At 38.2% G+C, this 23,986-nt stretch overlaps 1 protein-coding gene across 4 annotated transcripts in view; it reads left to right on the forward strand.

Moving 5' to 3' along the window:
• The window catches only part of FER (tyrosine-protein kinase Fer), a 751,747-nt gene extending 733,288 nt beyond the window's left edge, over nt 1-18,459 (forward strand). For all 4 annotated transcript variants that reach the window (XM_067159220.2, XM_067159229.2, XM_067159236.2 and 1 more), the window contains 3 exons: nt 5,293-5,415; nt 16,160-16,282; nt 16,636-18,459. In XM_067159220.2, the coding sequence (XP_067015321.2) occupies nt 5,293-5,415; nt 16,160-16,282; nt 16,636-16,778 (389 nt within the window). In that variant the 3' untranslated portion in view covers nt 16,779-18,459. The remainder of the gene's footprint in view (nt 1-5,292; nt 5,416-16,159; nt 16,283-16,635) is intronic.
• The last annotated feature ends 5,527 nt before the right edge of the window (nt 18,460-23,986 follow it).

Below are 23,986 nucleotides of genomic sequence, written 5' to 3' on the forward strand. Positions count from 1 at the left end.
CAGCCCATCTGACCTGGGCTCGAAGTAGATGACTCTGACTGAGAGGTACATTCCTGAAAAATCCCTACGCTAGCTACGGTCTCATATTACCGGATATTGGGGGAAATCCCTACTCATTTATTAATTACCTTCTAAATCACCGTGATATTATCATTGACAAAAGTGTCTTAGCTGAACCATTTAAAACAACCAGCAGTTACGGGGGAGATCTAGAGCCTCAAGCCTTAACTATAATAGCCCAGCGAAACCGCTCTGTCGCGAGGAGCAAACACTCACAAAAAAAAAAAAAAAAAAAGAAGGGACGATCATTCGCTTTGTACTACTATTCCTCATTCATTGACCACGCCGGATTCTTCTCTCACTCACAACATCCAGCCCTCCTTTTCTCGGAGACACATATCTATGGCCCACTTCATTTGTTTATTCATCTTACCGCAAAATTCCCAAGAAACACTCATTTATTCCATACATTCTCATTCTCCTCATAGAGTGGCGACTGTAGGCACCATCACTTCTGGATCATCTCATCATAAAACTATCTGGGCATTCGGGCCTCTCATTACGTCTCATATCGCGTATCGTCTTTCCTTGGGCATAGGACTCTCATGATTCCTCAATTCCATGCTCCTCATCTTCTTTGCTCACCGCCCAAAGTTATGTATATATTTATATTTCTACCATACATATGACTCTGGCTTCCCTGGATCTTGCAGACAAAAATAAAAACTCCGTACATTTCTGGTTAAATAATCAATCACGGGAAACTCATGAACTGTCCCTCACTATTATACCTAAATAACATATTTATGTACCTCTCTCAGACATGATCTCTTCTCTCTTACAGCATGCAATTATTATATGTGTAAGTTACACATGCATCGTCTGATTGACCCATGAGTTTCCCCAGCATATACGATAGCCATCTTGGACATTAACTAACAACCTTTGGACATGGATTTTCCTGCTCATCCACTATTGTTCCAGCCGCCCCTAGGGGAAGTCAAATATCCTCCTATCCTTGTTCCCTTACTTGCTAGGATATTCTACATATTACTAAGAATAACCCCTCATGATAAACTAATCATTAAGAAAAAAAACAAAAGGGTCGTCCGGGGAGTTAGCTCCCTTGAATTTAACATGATCAAGAATAATAAAATTTTCGTATTAGGACATGCATTATTTTACAACATTTAGGTATTATAGAGGAAAGCTCATCCTACTACCGGTTCTACCTTAACGTGCTAAGATATTATATTGACATCACTCATCTGTTTGGTGGCCGTGGTTTTTCCTTCCATGGGAGACCCATGGCGGTGCTTACTGCTGCATGGCCTCGGCACTGGAAACGGGCGTGCTGTTCTTCAACCCTGGGCCACACAAGTCCGACATCCTGGATAGCTCGTCCACAGCTGAAATCTTAGAGTAATCCAAATGGGTAACACTCCACCACTCGTCACACGGCCCTCTGTTTACCGCGACACGCACACAGAGTTTACACCACGAACAAGCAGGTCATTCTAATCACAGCAGGCGCGTTCACAGCATTAATCGGGTAGCTCACGACACTTGAGAGCCCTGACTTAGAGCAGCAATTCGGGTGATACCAATTTATTAATATCACGGACTCATTTAGGTCGACATTGTCCCTAGCCGACTTCCGCTACTTGTTTATAAATTATGCCCGTAGCTTAATTCATTTAACATGCGGCATAGAGACATTCGCCTAGGGTCGCTTGGCTTCCCGTCTGCACTTTACAAAGGCCTTCTACTTCACGGCCGCGATGGACACAATAACACTGTCTTAGTATGCGGTCATTAGGTTTTGGACTATAAAACTGGAGCGCAATGGGACACACTGTCCCCTCTCAATGACCCGCTAAGAACTGTCTCCTGCGAGGGCCAGCTCAGCTTTTATGGTCTATGCACCGGAAGACAATGGGCGTAAACGATTCACGGTTCATTAAGGACAGCAGCTCCTTTCATCCCAGGAATTCAAAACATTTAAATGGTGCATATTGTAACCCTCTCTCTCCTCTCTTATTTGAACTAGGCATGCTCTACCGACGATCGGCAGTTTTCACGTAATTTGCTTCCCGCTTTTAATTATTCCATTAGCGTCATCTGGGGGGTGGAGCCATCTTTGAGCACGATTTTTAGCTTGGGGGACGCTTTGTCGTTCACATGTGTTTGCAATATGTCACGGCTGGACATCTGGTGACCTCCTTTCGTCCCCTGAATAAAGTATTCCATATTTTTAGTCTGGGATATGCAGAAAATTCAGCTCTATTCATTGGTGTGCCTCTCATAATTTTCCCATGTCTGGATCAAATTATCTTATAATTTTTACGCGCCAAAATTCGACGTTGGCACCCGTGAAACGTGCATAAATAACCGGAAGTTCCTTCTGTTAGTTTGGATCCCTGGTAAAATAGGCCACACCTCGGGGCGTGTTTGACTATGGTCGCGTCATGTCATATCTCCAACTCTGTCTGCAAGTTGAGAGGGCTTTTTCGCGGGGGCTTGGCTCCTGTTCAACCTTCCCTTTGTTTTCCAGGCAATCTTCCGCGGGTTCCTTTCTAACCAGACGCTGCTCGATCCCCATCGCCCACAATCCTACCAATGACGCGACCTTTCGAAGTGATTTTAATAAGGTAGAAAGGCACCTATGATTTCAATAAGATGTACAGGACACTGTATGGTTTCAATAGTAAGAATTAAACAAATTTCTCGATCCTTTCACTCCTCTCCCCTGCTGGTAATCGAACCCAGGACCCCTGTGACCAAAGGCCAGCACACTAACCATTTAGCCATAGAACCAGACTTAGTAGATACAAATTCCAACATACTTGGGAAGAACACTGCATCTTTCTCCACTTTGTCATACCATCTTTTCTTACAAGAGACATCTGCATCCATCCCACTCTCAGAGTCACTTTCCTTTCCTCAACAACATCATCATTGCTTCTTGTTTTTCTTAAAGGTGCCTGTGTATTACAACCTTTCCTTTTTGCAGCTCAAAAACCAGGCTGATGTCTGAAAACCAGTTGTCCGCCATAGTATTACACCCTTTTCCAAAAATTGGTTCTACCAACCTTATGACTACATCTGTTGGTTTATTGCTGATGATATAAATACCTTCAGGTTTTTTCCCAGCATTCTCTAGATTATAACAGTATAGGACTTTTGCATCCACAAGAGCATATATTTTTATGTCATATTTGTTTGGTTCAGGTGGAATGTATTGCCTAAAACCACATCTTCCTCTGAACGCTTCTAGTTTGTCATCAAGTGTGATATTCTACCCAAGAGAGTAACTCATTTTTACAATTATTCACAAATTTTGTGAACAAGTCCCGAAATAGTGCAAGGCGATAGATTTTCCTTCTTTATTCCTTCGCTGCTCATTGAGTCATCAAACCTCAAACCTAATGCACCTGATTAGGAATTTGAAATGCCATTATGGCATCACAAGTCTGAACTTTTCAGTAACATCACCCTCTGAACCCCACAATTCCTCCAGTCTCTGCTTGCTGCTTCTCAGTGCACCTGTCAGATAGAGTAAAGCAATAAAAGCTTGTCTGTCAAGTTTGCATCCTTTTCTTTGCTGAAAGTGGCTTGAACATCGCCTGTGAACTGATTTATATACTGAACTGCATCATCCAGCAAATCTGTGGTCACTAAAGAGCTTCATGAATCCAATGGCATCTTCGCATTTCTTGCTTCACTAATGACTCCAGGTAGCTTAGTCAGTACATTATGAGACTTCCGACATACTTGGGAAGAACACTGCACATTTCTCTACTTCGTCACACCATCTTTTCCTGTAAAGTATATACCAGGCTCATCTACAGAACAAGAGTCACCTGCAACCATCTCGCTCTAGGAGTCACTTTCTCCTTCCACAACAATATCATCATCACTTTTGGATCCCTCATCACTGATACACTAATCATTACAGTCACTGTCACTGTCACTTTCACATTGAATTGAATTGAATTAATTAATTCATCATCATCATTCGTGTTTTCTGGAATGAAGCACTCCATGTTTACAGCCGCTAACACAGGTACTCGAGGATATCACGTTGCGACACGATCGGTCGCGCTGTATCATACATATACAAAGATAAGACAAATAGGGAACGTGTGGACAGAAAGATAGGAAATTCCAAAAAGTAATTCCCAGAGCAGCAATAAGCAGCTACTGAAAAGTGTGGTCCAATAGGGTTTATCATTTAAGAAATATGATGTGATGAAAGACTCGCATATCTCACAGATGTGGCACAACCGACAGAAGGTTAATTACCATCTTCCTTTTGTCTGATCCAGTTGGCTTTGCATTAGGGCAGACGCTATCTATTTCTCCCTTTCTTTTTCCTCTCTAATCCAGGTTCTGTCATCGTACACTGCAGTTTGATCAACATACATTCAGTCTCTCCTCTCTTGCTTTCATTTGTAGTTTCATATTTTGTTTTGAAATTTAAAATAATACTCAATTTTAATGAATGACCAGCATAAGCAGAAACATATCAGGAAGAAGAAGACACAAGTTTACAAATTTTACAACTCAAATGTAATCAGTACCGGTACCAAAGATGTAGACTGATGTGTGTTTTGATGCATACAGCTTAGGTTGTAAGCGCATACAGTAAGCAAATAGCAATGGAAATATATCCAAAATTACTAGTAAATATAACAAAATAAACTGAGAGTTTCATAACTTGAATGCAGTTTATGTGGAAAGTAGAGGGAGAAGAACATAGGGTTTAATAGCACGCCCAACTAATTACTGATTAATGTACCCGAAGGAATGTGATAATTTCACTTTGGTATTCTTTCTTGAATTGTATTTCCAGTCATCTATAATTTTATTCATACATATATAAATCACAACAGTAAAGAGTTATGAAATAATTGTTTAGAAACAAAATTGTCAGCAGACCACTCCCTATACTTTGAAATGGTTAAATTTTAACATCCACCTTGACTAAATAGCTTATAAATAGACTTCTTTCAAGCCTTATTGTATGGAAGGAAATTTTTCAAAGCTATTCAGTAGCACCTTCATGTGGTCTTGATACATTTTCATAGGAGCTCCTGGTAAGAAGAACTGTTGCTTCTTAAGGATATAAGAGTAAATTTAGAGCCTGAGAGAATTTCTATTATGTATAAGGCCTATTTGATATTTGAAAAATATCTTAGTAGAAATGTGTTATTAGTGCCTTAAACTCATGCTCTAGTGCTAGTAATATGCAGAAGATTAATATCATTTATGTCTGTTCATTACTTCCAGGTTATGAAAACATAGTGAAGATTTCAGACTTTGGAATGTCAAGAGAGGAAGAAGAATACATAGTATCTGATGGTATGAAGCAAATCCCTATCAAATGGACAGCACCAGAAGCTCTAAACTTTGGTATGTTACTCTAAAAAAACCAAAGCACAAAATTAAATTGCCTTAAAATTAAAGAGAACATTAAAATTAATCCATTTGTGTATTTTTTTTGCAATTACCATTTTGTAGATTCGTAATTCAAATCAAAATCACTTTATTTTCAAATGAGGTGTCTACCTAGGTGTATTATACAATTTACACTAGCAAGTTTTCTATTAAACACACAGCTCATCCTTAGTAAATTTAAATTATTAACGAAATTCTACTCATAATAACTTCTGTACTTACAAACATCAAAACTCATATACAGTATGTGGAATTACTTCAAATAATACTATAAAACTGCTATAAGATTAAAATTTATGTTGCTTTTTTTTTTAATAACCATTTTGGTACCTAACAAGTATAACGAACTGCTGCGTCTTAACCAGGACCCCTTTTGCCACCGCTTTTCAGAGTTCCTGATGGGCTTTCACAGCTACCGTAGCGGTCCCAGTGCCCTCGAAGTCCCCACTGTACTTCACCCTACAGGCAGTCACCTACTTCGGCTGTCCAATCTCCATAGACCAGGGGATTGAATTAATTTATTCACTCACAAAAATTCTTTATTTACAATAACCTGCACAGGTCAAATGCCCTCTAACATTTTTTTTCTTTGTTGCTGTTTATTCTTTTCTTGAATATCTGTACAGATTTTGGAAAAGGATCAAACACCCCACCTGGCAAACTGTTCTACTCCTTCACGCCCTTCCCAATGAATGAAAATTTACCCCAGTTGCTTCTACTAAAATCCATTCTAATTTTATGCTTGTAGTCAGCCCTGCTGACGTAATTATTTTCCAACTGAAGCCTCTCACGGATTTCCTCCCATGCTTCCTCTCCTATCATCATCATCATCATCATCATCATCATCATCATCATCATTTCCCATTATCCAGCTGTAGCCGGGTAGGGGCAAATATGGTTCCTCTGCACTTTCTTTGGTCTTTCCGCTCTTCCTCCAACGCTGTGTCCCAGTCCAGGTTTCTTTCTATAATACTGCTTTAGATTGTTTCCGTCCATCTCAGTTGTGGTTGTCCATGGCCTTTCCTTCCTTGCATTTGCATTTCTATCACCTTTTTTGGTATTCTTTTATCACTCATTCGCTTTATGTGCCCAAACCATCTTAGTCTGCTCTTCTCTATTCTATCATTCATTTTTTCCACTCCAACTTCTTCCCAAATTTTCTCATTCCTTATTTTTTCTCTTCTACTCTTCTGTATCATACTCCTCAAGAACTTTATTTCAGCCGCCTGCATTTGACTCTCATCCTTCTTTGCCATTGTCCAAGATTCTGCTCCATAAGTTGTTATGGGTATGTAATACATCTTGTACATAGTTTCCTTTGCTTCCATTGGCATATCTTTGTCCCATAACATGTTTCTTACACTTTTACAGAAACAGCTTCCAGCATGAATCCTCTTACTAATTTCAGCATCCAGTCAAGCATTCTACATTAATTCACTCCCCAGGTATTTGAACGTCTCCACTACTTCCAGAAGCTTGTCTTCCGAAAGTTAACTTCCGAAAGTAACCAGGGGAACCTGACCCCTACAGTGTGCATCCCCAGGTGGCGGATAGGGGCTGTATGTAGGGCTGGTTGAAATAACCAATACAACCTGCGGACCAACAGGTAGCCCAATTCCTGGGGGCTTCAAAATACTGGGACACCCTCTCTCCAGGGGTCATAAATATGGAGGACCTTTGCCCTCGGTTATGGCTGAAGTCCTCAACGGCATCTACAGCGGAGAAGATGAACTTCAGTACAGTGGAGATGGTGGAAGGGGCAAACCTGTAGCGTCTGCACTCCAGAGGAGCAGCTACGAAAGGCGTCTGTCTCCATGTTAGGGGTGGCCAAATTTTGAACCTAGCAGTAGGTATAAAATGCCTTTGTGTGTGGTGAGCCCATCATAACAACAGCCTATATGAATAAAGCAGATATGGTGTCTACAATTCTGTATAGGCTCTATATAATCCTATAAGTCTAGTTTTCTCCCTTCTCTTACTTAAAGTTTAACCCAACATTTTTGATACCGGTACACTACTTTTTCTCCTGAAATCCCCTGTTACAAATCTTGCTGCTTTCCTTTGCACACCATCTATTTTTTTTATTAGATATTCTTGGTGAGGATAAGGTGCACAATGAATGTAACAAACTTGATTTCTTCCTTTTGTTTAAGTGGAAACCATTTTCTTTTGTTATGACTTAGTTAATATACAATTTGAAGTTTTCAGCCTGTCAAAAGTAATGCAAAGTTAATAAACTAGAAAATATCAGAAAAAGGAAATTTAATTAATAACAGAATGCCATGTTTTGTTTTTGAAAGAACATCAACAGATTCTATCAAATCACACTTTTTAAAATTATTATTTTACTTTTATTAATTTATGAATATTGCAAACAAGTGTAAAACCATTTATATTAAATAATTCTGTGTTCAATGTCTTAATAAGTGTGAAAATATTTTGAACTTATCCCACTGATGTACTTCGTCTATTGTACTTCCTCTCTTCTCAGCTGTAAAGGGTCAACCAAGTCCCACGATAACTGGAATTGTGTCAGCTGGTCGGTCTTGCTGGTAATTTTCTGTTCATTATGCTCCTGTGACGTCATTGGATTTTGTGGAAATGTACTCATAGTCTATTTGCTTTTGTTTGCATTTGAAATTGTTTTTGGAAATGATTTTGGGGTGTCTGTTGATCATTAGTGAATTAAAAAAAAAAGAAAGTTTAAAAGAAGCATGAAATGTTATGCTTTATCGACTGATTTAGTAGAATGAACAGTGGGGAATGTTTTAGGTGTGTGCGATTATTGAGGTTACATTGGTTGGTGCTTTTTTGCAGTGTGTATTTCTATTGCCTCTTTTATATTTGATCATTCTCCATTAATTTTGATGTGTAATAATTTTTTTATTTCTTGCTACTTGCTTTACGTCACACCGACACAGATAGGTCTTATGGCGACAATGGGACAGGGAAGGGCTAGGAGTGGGAAGGAAACGGCCGTGGCCTTAATTAAGGTACAGCCCCAGCATTTCCCTGGTGTGAAAATGGGAAACCACGGAAAACCATTTTCAGGGCTACCGACAGTGGGGTTCGAACCTACTATCTCCTGAATACTGGATACTGGCCGCACTTAAGTGACTGCGGCTATTGAGCTCGGTGTGTAATATTTTAAGATAAGCATTGATGTCTGTGAAATGGTGGGAGTTGCCATATATACAGTAGAAGTCCGTTATAGCGAGAACTCACAACAGCGGAAAACTTACTCGCTATAGCAGATTATCGTTATATCCGATTTTTGTATAAATGTCAGAAAAACCCCCATACACATGAAAATCGGTACCGTATGAAACGACAATCAGTTTGTTCAAAACTTGTGTTTCCGCGGATGATATCCACACTACGGCTTACTTGTTTGTTATTTTTCGAAATCCGATACCACGTGGAAGTGTAGGTTTAATTTAATTCTCAAAAAACTTATAGTATCAGTACCTTATTTCTCCAAATCGAAGATGAACCCCACCTTTTCCTTCACAAAATTTAAATCAGGCTCAAAAAGTGCTTTGTAAATCATATGAATGCCTTTGTTGTAGAGTAAGCATTTTTAGACGCCGAACATTGGCTTTCGTTATGCCGCATTTTTTTGCGGATGCACAATTATTCTGTATTTCCGCGGGTTAATGACCATTAACTTAAAATAGGCATCATAATACCGAAGAGAACCCGTTGAAAATTTGCCGGCAATGCCTATTCCATGCGTCTCTACAATAGCGATCCGTCAGTAAAATATTCTAGCTGTCTATAAAACTGTTACGGTACTTTTACTCAGCATCAGATATAACCGGCTACTGCTACACGCACGTCTCGCTTGTCAGGTTCGGTTAACTTCAGCGACTAGCGATGTATAGGCCTAATCGCGGACGTTGAAGGTCAACGAATGAATTTATTGCGCCATGGTATGGCCATTCCGCCCTTACGTTTTTCGTGTACATACCTCACAATTTCATTTTCGACTTCTTTAAAGCGTCCTTGTTGCGGACCACTGAATGCATTTGTGTACAGTACACATTTTTTTAAGCTACCAAATATTTACTTTAGTTAGGCCTGAGCCATATTTTCTTGCGGCTGCACAATTATTCTACATTTCCAAGTGTTTAATAACCATTAATTTAAAATTGGCGTCATAATATTGACGAGAACCCATTGAAAATTTGCCGGCAATACCTGTTCCACGTATCTTTACGACTATCCATCGCGAAAATATTCCTGTTGTCTATAAAACTTAATATTACTAAGAGTCAGTTACAGTAGATGCCTTATAACTCTGCCATTTAGTAGCCGTGGCCTTTCTAAGAATTCGAAGGCTCGCATGTTTTGAGGCCATTTTGCAGATTTGAGAAACCTTTTTATAGAGGACAATAGAATGTCATTCTCTCTTCACTATTTTCCGAGATCCAGTGACGTTACACACAGACACTGTACAACCGTTTGTCGCGGCTAGCGATGTATTATTATAAAGAGGCGGTCGTTTATTGTCAACTAATTTTGTGTGTGCGTGCGCATGATATAGATGTTGATTCCCATAGGGAATCTGAAATATTTGTCCTGAATGAGCAAAATTATAATACCAATATAAATGGTCCGTTATTGGACATTATAAATTTTCCAGCTAGCTCATTCTTGGTTGCCAGCGTTTCGCCCTCGTGTGCTAGGGTGGGCTCATCAGTTGGTACCTAGCACACTTACCAATACGCTGGCTAGTGCATACCGTGGAGGCCACTGCGTAGGCTAACTGGAGCCACCGGCAGTGCCAATGCACTAAGAGACTTTGTCTCATCACTAAAAATTGATGCCTGCTTGGCCATCAGATGATATAGATGTTGATTCCCATAGGGAATCTGAAATATTTGTCCTGAATGAGCAAAATTATAATACCAATATAAATGGTCCGTTATTGGACATTATAAATTTTCCAGCTAGCTCATTCTTGGTTGCCAGCGTTTCGCCCTCGTGTGCTAGGGTGGGCTCATCAGTTGGTACCTAGCACACTTACCAATACGCTGGCTAGTGCATACCGTGGAGGCCACTGCGTAGGCTAACTGGAGCCACCGGCAGTGCCAATGCACTAAGAGACTTTGTCTCATCACTAAAAATTGATGCCTGCTTGGCCATCAGATGATATAGATGTTGATTCCCATAGGGAATCTGAAATATTTGTCCTGAATGAGCAAAATTATAATACCAATATAAATGGTCCGTTATTGGACATTATAAATTTTCCAGCTAGCTCATTCTTGGTTGCCAGCGTTTCGCCCTCGTGTGCTAGGGTGGGCTCATCAGTTGGTACCTAGCACACTTACCAATACGCTGGCTAGTGCATACCGTGGAGGCCACTGCGTAGGCTAACTGGAGCCACCGGCAGTGCCAATGCACTAAGAGACTTTGTCTCATCACTAAAAATTGATGCCTGCTTGGCCATCAGATGATATAGATGTTGATTCCCATAGGGAATCTGAAATATTTGTCCTGAATGAGCAAAATTATAATACCAATATAAATGGTCCGTTATTGGACATTATAAATTTTCCAGCTAGCTCATTCTTGGTTGCCAGCGTTTCGCCCTCGTGTGCTAGGGTGGGCTCATCAGTTGGTACCTAGCACACTTACCAATACGCTGGCTAGTGCATACCGTGGAGGCCACTGCGTAGGCTAACTGGAGCCACCGGCAGTGCCAATGCACTAAGAGACTTTGTCTCATCACTAAAAATTGATGCCTGCTTGGCCATCAGATGATATAGATGTTGATTCCCATAGGGAATCTGAAATATTTGTCCTGAATGAGCAAAATTATAATACCAATATAAATGGTCCGTTATTGGACATTATAAATTTTCCAGCTAGCTCATTCTTGGTTGCCAGCGTTTCGCCCTCGTGTGCTAGGGTGGGCTCATCAGTTGGTGAAAAGAAGCGGCGTGGTTACCGCGGTACTGGTAGTTGCCAGTGGTATTCATTACTGTTAGGCCGCGAATGCAAGACAACCCTTGATATTTCGCATGAGATTCTGAGGAAAAAAAGTCATCTTGGATTCGGAGAAATATGGTATCACTCCAGAGTTTTCTCCTTCAAATGGCATTACCTAACCTAACCGTATGTGTGTCATGAAACATATTTGAAACGCATGTAGAGAAATGAGTTATCCTCGCTAAAAATTTACATGTGGATAGCCTTTCCGAAATTTAACTAGACGCGAGAAAATATGAACTAAACTTATCCTCTGAAATCAGTGAGGCACTCTGCCATATCTTGAGGTGTATCACATTCTTATTTAATTTCAGTAACTTATATAAATTAAAATTAAGAGATCGTTTACTTCAGCTGTTATTTTTAACGAGTTAACAAGTGCTATCGGCCACGTTATTTACGCATTTATTACAAAAACTTGTTATCCTTTTTCATTTCAAATTTTCTTTAGAGAACAGAAGTCGTTGGGTATTTGTAATCGACTCTAACATCGCCTTTGAATGTCGACGAGAGAGCTCGCAAATTCACATAGTGAGAAAACTAGGGAGTATACCGTACCAGAGATGATCGATTGCATTTTGTGACAAACCTTTCAGTTTCCTTATTCAACAGCGTCACCTATCCTAACTTAACGGTACTATACATATGATGAAAACATACTTCAAGCGTCAGTAGAGAAATGATAACCTTCTCGCTAGAAATTTACATGATAATAACCTTTCTGTAATTTAACCAGACGCAAGAAAATATAAACTAGCCTCTGAAATCAATTATGCACTCTGCCGTATCTCGAGGTGTATCTCATTTTTACTTAATTGCAGTATTTAGCATTAAAATTAAGCAATCGTTTAGTCAGCCTTTATTTCTAACGAGTTAAGAACTGTTATCGGACACGTTATTTACGCATTTATTACAAAAATATGTTCACTTTCATTTCGAATTTTCTTTATGGAACAGCAGTCGACGGGTATTAATAATCGACTCCGACATCGCCTTCGAATGTCGACGAGAGAACTCGCTAAAGGAAATAGCGAGGAAACGATACCAAAATAATCACTGGGGTGCATAAATATCGGTAACGGAAAAAATCGTTCGTAATAACGGATGCATCAGTGATAGGGCTCTCGCTGTAACCGAAGGATAATACAGAGTTTAATATAGGAATTTTGAAGGGACAGCAAAACATTGTCGGTATAACGGAGTTCTCGTTATATGCTGTACTCGCTATATCAGACTTCTACTGTATGTTCACAGAAGGCTGAATATCCGTTGTGTCTAATTGCAGTTTTTGTTCTTTGGACTTGGTGTAGCAATTGCGTTTTGTTTGGTCAACGTATGTTACATTTCAATATGGTTCTTGGCATTTGAGTTCATATACTCTGGTCTTTTTAATTTAAGTTTCATTTGCTAATGTGTTTTTGCAATGCGTTGTTTGTTTCAAATGGCATTTTTAAACCTTTCTTTTTGAATATGTTAGTATATTGTATGTGACTTTATTCACAAAATTGAGGGGTTTGTTTATGCTTTTTTATTGTTTTCTGAATAAACGGTCTGCTGTGTTGGGTGGATGGTTGTTTCCTTCTGCAATTTGTTTTATTATTTGTGTTTCATTATTAAAAGCTGCTGTGTTCATTGGTATGGATATAACTCTGTGTATGATTCTGTTCACTCCTGTTAATTTGTACTTGTTCGGATGATTGGATTCATTGTTTATTGTATGTTTGGTTTGAGTGGGTTTTCTGTATATTTTGTATGCCAGATTATCTTTATTTTTACTGATTGTGATGTCTAAAAAGTTGATGTTCCCATTCGTTTCTTGTTCCATTGAACTACCTATGTAAAGAGTTTAGAGGATGACTAGATCATGGCTACTCTCCATAGTTGTCTTCAACATCTTTCTCCTTGACTTTGGAGGCCCTGGAATGAACTGCATTTCTAATAGGGTCTTCCTATCTTGATCTTCTTAGTTTGGAGTGACAATTGCCATTAACGGTTTTCATTCTACATTGTCATTGCTCTGAAGGTGATCTTGGTTGCAATTGAAACATGTCAGTGTACAATAATTTTAGCACGACCTAATATCCCCAAAACACTAAAATGTCACAACATGGTACATTGTTTGAGAACATCAATCACCTTTTTACTTTTCAGATGTATTTTGTTTATGATTCAGACTTCTTCTCTCCGAGATTAATGGAAAGATTATAAATGCTAATTTGTGATCTTGTCCCAAGGTAGTTCAGCTCTTTTCAGCACACCCCAAATGGAGGTAAGCTGCATGTACCATTTTGATAGCATACCAGCTCTCTTGCCAATCTTAAATATTCAGCAAAGCTGGGAATTGTACCCAGACTTCCAAGAATGGCAGCTAATATTGCTAACCATTACACTACACAGGTTGTAATTTCGTACAGAAGAAATTAATTGAAAATGAAAGGAACAGAGAAGTGAAGTAAAGTAAAATACTTTGTAAGAAATACAAATAATAAATAACAATTGGATTAAAGATTGCAAGATAAGGGAAAAATACAAGAGTATCAAGATTTACAGAAAACATTAAAATGGAAAGAAGAAATATCTAAAAATTAATACCATTACACTTCACTAAAATAATAGGAGCTCAAACCTCTTATTATCCTATTGTCTTGTCTGTTAGGTCATCAGCCCAGAGGCTGGTTGGATCCTCAAATAGCACCACTAAAGGTTATGCGGTTATAAGGAAACCCCAAAAACCAATGGAAGCACCAACATGAGGTGTACTAGGCAAGATGAGGAGTGAGGTAGTTTGCCATTGCTTTCCTCACTGGGTCAGAAAGTACTATTGCAGCACAGCTGACCCTATGAGCAGCACCTTTCATAACACTCAGATGCACTAGTCATGCTCCGAATGTCATTACTCAGCACTACCCATACCCCAGCAACTTCCATATTGTCACAGCCATGGATGTTGACTGGGACTTCGGTGGAAGCTGCACTTTACTCTGGCCTGTGCCAAGAGATGGATGCAAAAGTACTGTATCCATCAAGAAATGACAGCAGGCAGACCTATTGTCTTAACGGTCTGTATACAAAGTATGTTGACCAACAACTGAATAACGCATGCATCTTATATCTGATTCCATCAAATCTACTTTATGCTACTGGCTCTGTGTTGTCTGCAACAATGCCAACTGATCTATGAATAAATGCTCCTCTTCAAGAGTGTAATGAGATCTTCAGAAATCCTCAGCTGCCTTCCTAGATGAGATATCTGCTTTCTGTCTCCAAAGACTGCAATCACTGCAACCACTATTTTGTGATACTATTGTGAAGACGTCAACCAGCGTCAATGCCTTGAAGGAGTGGAAGAACTCTACAGACTTGCCCCAGGACAGCATCTTCATTAGAGAGCAAATTGCTAGCGGATCCCAATCGACACGCACGATATGGACCAGACAGAACTGTTTGAGGACAGGTCAGAGAAGGTGCATGGGATTCCCTCTACAAATGGAACATTGTGCCTTCTTCAGAATGTGCTTTTAGAGCTCCTCATCAGATTATTCCCCCACACTATGAGTGAGTGTCAGCTTTCAGCTTATCTAGGTAACTGGGAAGACTTCCTACAACTAACAGAAGCACCATTAAAAATCGGATTGAGAAACTGGATATTCAGGTATGATATCACACTAATGCCTGATGTAAATTAATGTTTTTTGATATAGTGAACACAATTTCCTTAACATTTGCTAAATAATATAATATTTTTCCTATGAATAGGCTTGAATTCACAGTAGGCAAAAAAGAAAAAGGAAAATCATCATGCATAATTCACAGTAGGCAACACATAATCAGTAGCTTTTTGACAAGAAGCAAAAAAATCACATTTAGATGTCTCCCGTGGAGACAAATTGTAAGACGATATGCAATGTGTTAACAGGTTGAGTGTAGGATGTTAAAAAGTGTTACTAGTCATGGGTAAAGTACTACACAAACATTTTTAATATTGGACACCCTTTCTGAGAATAAAAAAATAGTTCAGATATGAAGGCTTGTGGGAAGTGATTTTTTCTTGACAAAAAAAAATAATTATACTTCAAGGAAAGATGACTGCATATTATTAACCTAAGTTGAGATGGGAGTACTTTTGGCTTTTCAAAATTTCTTAAATGGTTCAGGAAAATTTATAATTCTAGGAATTATAGTTCAAGATTTCCAGTAGTGCTTCTCGCATGTACATCTGTTGTCTCACTCTTATGTCAGCTATGAAGATTAACTTCTGTATCACTAATGTGCACTCTGTACACTTCTTTTACAGAAGAGTTATCAACTGATTAACTCAACTTGAAGTATTAATACTAGGAATATGACACTAACAAACACTGCAGAGGGAGTGAATTTATGCAAGGGCTGGTACATGCTTCATAGATCTGCTTACTATTATTTTTGCTTCCAACACTTTCATCCTATATGACATTCAAGTTAACTGCCAGATGTCCACCTCCGGTTAGCCATCCTCGAGGGCCCGGGTTCGATTCTAGGTACTGCCAGAAATTTAAGAATGGCAGGAGGACTGGTATGTGGTTGAAATGGTACATGCAGCTCACCTCCATTGTGGGTGTGCCTAAAAAGAGGCTACACTGTCTCAGGATGAGGACAAGAGTTTACTTTTTACTACCAGATACTTTCATACTGTCATCAAAATAACTGTCAGTTTTCTTTCTAGGGAAGTACACGTCCTTGTGTGATGTTTGGAGTTACGGTATATTATCGTGGGAAATTTTTTCACGTGGAGGTACTCCATATAGCGGCCTAAGTAACTCCAAGGCTCGGGAGAAGATAGATGCAGGTTTGTGTGTTACATTATCTTGTAAGTAGTCATGCTGAGAAAGAAAAAAACAATATGAACAATGAGAGAGAGTGACTGATCTAGGTGAGATGAGTAAGCTGCGTAGACTCTACAGCATTGTAATTGCACTGGACACTTTATACTCTCTGTCTGATAATGTAATTTAAAAAAATGTGTTGTCCTACTTAATAATCAGTGTTTCTTACCTGCTTTAGCCACTCTTCGTCTCTATTCCAGCTTGATAATATTCCGTGTATTCTATATAGGTTTCGGTGATCATTTATCCTTAATATAAGTTGAGTGTGTTGATAGTGATTATCTTACTCATAAATCTTTCTCCTACCTGTCTGCAGGTTATAGAATGCCAGCCCCAGAAGGCACACCAGATGAAATGTACCGCCTTATGCTACGATGCTGGGAATATGATCCCGACAATAGACCACATTTTGACCAAATATATATGGTGGTTGATACTTTATATAATGCCATAAGATAACAGCAGCTATGGGCGGAAATCAGTTGCTCATTGTCTTGCTTGGAGCAGAACATTGTTGTGAATCTTATGCAGGGGCGAACTGTTTAATATCAGTTCTTCAGTGGGAAATCTCTGAATCCTTGCCTGCGGTAGTTCAGGAGGAATGTACAGAAACAAAATACTCCATTTCTACATCACTTCATACAAACAAAGCTGATAGACTTCTAGTATATTTGAAATAATTAAGACTTCCATGAAGTGAAAGCAAGATAGTGAAAACTTAATCATTTTTCACATGTTGTCAGTTCATTTCAAATTGGTATTACATACAATCAAAGAAAATATGCTGTGATTCTCGTATCACTTTGCATTTATAATGAAGTATTCCAGAGTTAAGAACCTTTCTTTTACATTCATCTCAGGTACTTCTATAGCAAATTCCACCACATAGAAGACTCATAGTTTTTATCAGACCTAACATTATAAATTTGAAAATGCTTTGGAAAAATATATAATACCAATATACTTGAAACATCAGGTTTACAATTCTGATGATTACCATGAGTATTGTTTTCCTCTTTATCCCCATAAGCTTTCTTGTGATTAATGGAGGTGCTCAACATACCTACCATTTTGTTTCTAAGCATCCTTCCTGAATTATTCTGTGTGTGTTCAAGATAAGAACTGCAAATATTGAATATGTTGCATTAACATCACTGTCCTGCAAGTCATGAATGTAACATTTTGCTCGTGTTAGTCATTGATTATAATTGCTCATGTTAGTCATTGATTATAATGTATTTAGAGAAAGACATGCAAGAGTTTTACATCTGATGTAAATTCAATTAGAACAGTTAACTATTATGGTGCTAGTTCAATTTGGCTCCAGTTCCATACAGGTGCCATATGTTTGACTGACAATATTTATTGTGTATGGTGTGTAAAGTGGAAATAACTGCAACAACGTGAACTTTTAAGAATGTAATGAAATTACATTTATCAGTAAAAATATGTGTCTGAGAAAAATGAATTGCTGTGAAGTTGGAAGTTAGATGAAGCTATATTTGTGAATAGTAGCTGCTAGCTGTATCAAAACTGTACAAATAAAGACATATAATGTAGTTGGAAGTGTGTTCTGCAAGTGAAAGGAAAATTTACATCATTAGGCTCTAAACACAGTCTAATCATGTGAAGAACAGTTATGGCCATAGCTGCCATGATCAAAAATGAACTACAATCACCGACAGTGAAATGGGACTTCCATCTCAATCTAAATCGTCATCATGTCTAGTAAGAAAAGAGATTTTAAGGTGGTGTTAAAAAAAAAATAGAGAGAGAGAGAGAGAAAAATATATATTTCATACACAGTGGCTCCATTTCTGTTACCACAGGCTTGTAAATTAAAATGACTTGTATTTTATCCATTATGATGAAATCTAATCACAGTCATTGACCCACCTTAAATTGTAAATATTTGTTCCATTTGCTAGTATTGTAATTTGGCTAGATTGTTTTCCTTAGTTATGAGATCTTTTCCATCACACTCATTCATGTGGTACTAATCTTAAATGTAGTTTAGTAACCAAATGTTGAATAAAAAATTACAGTCAGCTAAAAAGGTACTACAGAAATATAGGTCTAGTTTTTAAAATTGTGTAATATGTCTGATTGTCAAAACAGTAAATATTTAATATTGTGTGTATCCTCTGTTTAATGTGAACTGCCTTTTCTCACAAAATTAGTTATAAAATATTGTAAACGAATTAGTATTATTTATTGGTTATTTTGCTTACTTGATAATGAACATAAATAGACACTTCAAAGAAAAACACATTGAATTAAACATAGCAGTTATCTTCACTGTATCATAGGGTTAGTGTGTTGCCATATTTTTAACTTGGAATTCTTGCGTTATGAGATTTATTGTCTTTTTTTTTTCATAATTCTAGTCTGTAACCAGAAGGTGGTTAGATTCACAACCCCGTTATTAAAATCCGAGGGCTCAGATAGTGAGCAAGAGTGACAAGTAAAAGTCTGGTTGGTAGCACATGCATAGAGAGGGGGAAAAAAAATGTATTTTTGGTATAATCCTTATTAATGGCAGAAAAAAAAAAAAAGCAAGCTGGTTGATATCATGATCATAGCTATGGGATATCCAATTTTATATAGAATTAGAACCACAGAAAAGAGATTTTACATTTCAAAAAATGCCACATGCATCCAACTAGACCACTTAGTTGTCACGTATCTGTTGATTGAGGGAGGAAGAATTTGACAGATAAGTACAAATATTTTTTCTGCTGGTTATTGGTAATATAGCCCTTGTGAATATATATAACATCAAAATAATGTCCTCCTTCAAAAAAGAAAAGAAAAATTGAAAAATTTGAGCTTGGGTAGTATTTAATTATGAATGACTTAGGGCTTTGTTGACATACATTACAATATCTTCCAATGTGAAAACGTTCATTTCTTTTACGTATAACTTTTTTATACAACTTATATATGCGTTCTACCTGAAGCTACAGTGCAGTGATGTACTCAGAATAGCTTTTTGCACATTATGCATGCGTATGTCTTGAGCCGCAGTGAAGCGGTGTTTACACCTGCAGTGCAGTGATGTAATTAAAAATTGCTTTTTAGACATTACGCACGTAGATTACATCCTGAAGCTGCAGTGAAGTGATGTGTACAGCTGCAGTGCGGTGATGTAATTAGAATTCCTTCCTACATATTACACATACAGATTGAGTCCTGGAGCCATAGTGAAGTAATGTGTACAGCTGCAGTGCAGTGATGTACTTAAGATTGCTTCTTCTACGTTACACATGCAGAATGCGTCCTGAAGCTGCAGTGAAGTGATGCGTACAGCTGCAGTGCAATGATGTACTTAGGATTGCTTCTTCTACATTACGCATGCAGAATATATCCTGAAGCCACAGTGAAGTGATGTGTCGAGCTGCAGTGCGTTTTTTTTCTTAGAATTGCTTCTTACACATTACGCATGCAGAATACATCCAGAAGTTGCAATGAAGTGATGTGTACAGCTGCAGTGCAGTGATGTACTTAGAATTGTTCCTTACACATTACACATGCAGAAAACATCCTGAAGCTGCGGTGATGTACCGGTACTTAGAATTGCTTCTTCTACATCACAAATGCAAAATATGTCCTTGAAGCTGCAGTGAAGTGATGTGTACAGTGGCAGTGCAGTGATTTACATATAATTGCTTTTTCTACATTACGCATGCGGAATACATCTGAAGCTGCAGTGAAGTGATGTACTTAGAATTGCTTCTTCTTCATTACACATGCAGAATATGTCCTGAAGCTGCAGTGAAGTGATGTGTACAGTGGTAGTGCAGTGATTTACATAGAATTGCTTCTTCTATGTTAAGCATGCAGAATACATCTGAAGCTGCAGTGAAGTGATATACTTAGAATTGCTTCTTACACATTACACATGCATACTGCCTGAAGCATGGTACGGTAGGTGGTACAAGCTGAGGGGCAAACAAAGCTACTACCTACCTCACAAACATTGCACTTTACTTCAATCTTTTCCCTTGGACAAACCATATGCTAATTTAAAAAAAAAAAGTCATATATTACAAATTGCGGACATTCATCTCTACCTTCAAGGTTATTTGTACTTATCTCCCAAACACTCTGTATATGAAGGGGATTCAAAACATAAGTTACATGTCTCTCAAACAGGAGAGCATTGCATGACAAGCATGGCGCATAGTTTGAACAGAGTACATGTTCACAGTTGCCTTGCAGCAACACTTGTGCTTAATACTGGTAAGGGTACATAGTAGTACGCAAATGAAATGATTTGTCAATTGTAAGCATACTCCAAAGTTAACACACTGGAGATGCCGCCCATAGAAACTACGAGCGTTCTATTTCATTGCTGCTGACAGAACTTGGAGAATCTACGGGCACATTTTCATTACAGTTAAAATTGAAATAATTGATAAAGAGATTCAACCTATTCAATACAAAAGAATAAGTAATGTAGTGAATTACATTCCCATTTAATAATAAGTAGAATTGGTACCGGTTTCGACCCTAGTCCAGGTCATCATCAGCCGATTAAAACATGAAAAACAATGCATAGGAAAAGGAAATAAAAGATCAAGTACACTCCGGATCAGTAGAAGAGGCGATATAAAAATGAACGGGGGTAGACACTGTAAAACTCAGAAGAAGTATAATGCAAGTCACTCAAAAGAAAACAGTGCGCAATTCTCTGAGCGGCAGCATGGCACAAGCAGCGCTAGGCAAAGTCCCACAATGTTTACGAATAGCGGAGAATGGTTAAATGAGCCAGTTTTTAAACACTGTCAGGCACAAAGTCACATCACAATCGAACACATACGAAGATCCATAATCGTGCAGGAGTTGAAGACGAGTAGATCCATTGAAGCAACTTGCCAGCTCCCGGTGATCAGCGCGACACATTTAACATCAGGAACTGTGGTTTCAAATGCCAAAGTAAAATGGAGAATAGCTTGAAGATCCAGTAATTTTCCTCGGTCGCGGGAAAGTAAGTATATAGATAAATATAATACAGTTCAATATAATTGAATAAGTAATTGTGCTCCTATAGAATACTTAGAACAGTTGACGTGAAAAAACAATTGTGAAGAGAAAAAAATCTAGTAAAACGTGCAATACCGGAAACAAATGAAAACGTATATGCACAGTGCGCAATTTTTTAAAACGTAAAAAATTCAGGTCTTGATTGAAGTAGTCGTAATCGGCACAAGGCAGGAGTTGAGTATGAACGAGAAGAACCGAAATGAAGGTGGAATTGTATTTTTTTTAAAATAAAGAAAAGATAGAATAAATTAATAGAGGAAGAGGAATAGTGGAATAAGATAAGAATAAAAGAAAATGAAATTAAATGGTGTTGAGGAAGGATAAGATAGGGAGATAGATGAAGGAGGGGTAGTTTAGGGTGGGCTAGGAGGGTGGGTTATTGGAGGTAGAAAATGTGGGTAGGAACTTTGTAAGGCATGGAAAATAGAATTGGGGTTTTGAAATTTAGAATTTTTAAGAAGAAGAATTAGGAAGTTCGAAAAGGATATTGGGTTTTTCAGAAATGTCATTTAAATTGAAATTATGGTTGAAGTATTGATCAAGGTGAATGTTACGATGTTTTGTGGACCGGCAGAGGTGAAAGGAGGTGCTGGGATGAATAAGTCTCAACTTATGAAATTAAAGTTAATTTAAAATTTAACAAAGGTTATATTTTCTTTTCAAGATCAAGAAATAACAAGTATAACAGGTACTCAGTAGCATATCAACAAATTAAGAATGTACAATTGCAATTTATTAATGGATTTGGGCTTCGAGCCCTCAGACACGCAATCCTTGAGCAATGAGCCCAACTTTGCCTATGTCCAAAGTTCAACAAAGGGGCAGAAAACCCCAACCATGCCAAGGAGCACTAGCTCCCAATTACCCAGTTAAGCCTGCTCGAGGCACACAGAAACCAAATTTAAGAAAGAGCAACCCGCTCTCAAAGTTCAAGCCTATTCAAAGGCCACACCAAACTCAACCTTCAAGCTGCCCTCCAGGCACACAAGAACAGGGGTAAAAATACCCAACCTACTGAGGCCTATTCAGTAAAGAAACAGGATAATTACATGGCCCCAAACTACCAACATGAGTGGAGGCGTAACTTGCACTCCTAATACACCTTTTTAAAACCTACTTGGCACTAGGCCGCATATGCAAGGGCTAATCCCATACTACGGAGGTGACACGATAGAAAAACTTTATTACATTACGAAGAGAAGGGAAGCTGTTATGAAAACGTAGTCACCTCAAAACAAAATGAATGGGAGCTCGAGAGGGTTAGGCACTCTCTATCCCAATTTGTAGTTAAAGAGACAGAATTTATATCAAGTGTCTTTTACATTTTAAAGGAAAGTTACATGATAAAAGTTTCGAACCTGCCCCGAGGGTTAAACTGCTGAGCTAGCAAGAAAAGAAGTTATTAAAAGGCCATTACCTTATGAATGAACTGCTGCCCAAAGAAAGAGGCGCTTCCCGCCCCCTGCTACATAATCACACATGGATAGATGTTACTGAAGTGGCCCGGAGACCAGAAAATCAGCAGTTTAAATACCCTCGTGGAACATTCGAGACCTTTCAAGAATGAGAACCCACACCCCCCTCAATTTTATTGGGTAGCATAAAGCAACATCTCCATATCGGAGAAGACATACGTTATTGGTCAAAAATTAATTAGAGAAATTCGGGATTGGCTAAATTCAAAACAAGCGGAAAGAGAAGGGTTATACTCCCAACCCAAAAAAATAACTGAAAGAAATTTAACAAAGAACAAACTTATGACTAAAAAATTTCTTCAAAAAAGGTTCCTTCACTTCACACTAGGGTGCACAATTGTAGTTCTTAAGTAGTGCCATCTAGAAGAGAATGTTCACACTTCTTACTACAGAGAAAACAAAAACGAATCGAAATCGACATAGTTCAGAACACTCAAAATTTACAGTAAAGACATCTTCTGGGAAACCCTAGAATTAATGTGGTTGTTAAAGTTCAGGCTTTCTCCAGTAGAGGAGTTTCAACTGGCGCAATGTTTGAATTAGCGGCGTGGAGGTGTACCGCCCGGTACAGTGAATAAAGCAATTTTCAGTAGTGTTTAAGAGGGGGCCTTTGTTTATGATTTTAAGTATTTTCATGTCTTTTTCAATATTGGTGAAACTATGGTTGGAGTCTTGTATGTGTTATCCTATAGGGGAGAATCTATTGTATTTAATGGCGTTGATATGTTCGGAGTATCTGATATTGAAGTTGCGGCCAGTTTGTCCAATGTAGGAGGAGTTGCAGTTGTTACATTTGAATCTGTACACTCCAGATTTAGAAAAAGCATTAGATTTATTTAATGATTTAGAGTTGTGTAAAATATCCAAATTTCTATTGTTAGTTCTAAAAGAAATTTTCATGTTGTGTTTTTTAAAAATATTAGTTATTTTATAAGCATCTTGAGTGAAACTGAAAGTGGAAAATGCAGTTGGTTTTGTTATGTCTTTAGATAAAGTGGTTTTAGGACGGTGTTTGAATTTATTGATGATGCGGTTTATGAAGGAGTTGTTAAAGCCATTGAATTTAGCGATGTTACGGATGGTGTTCAATTCATTATTTAAATCTTTCTTAGACATAGGGGTATTGAAGGCAGAAGTGTTTTTGAT

This window comes from Anabrus simplex, chromosome 1 (genome assembly GCF_040414725.1).
Source record: "Anabrus simplex isolate iqAnaSimp1 chromosome 1, ASM4041472v1, whole genome shotgun sequence".
Classification (NCBI taxonomy): Eukaryota; Metazoa; Arthropoda; class Insecta; order Orthoptera; family Tettigoniidae; genus Anabrus; species Anabrus simplex.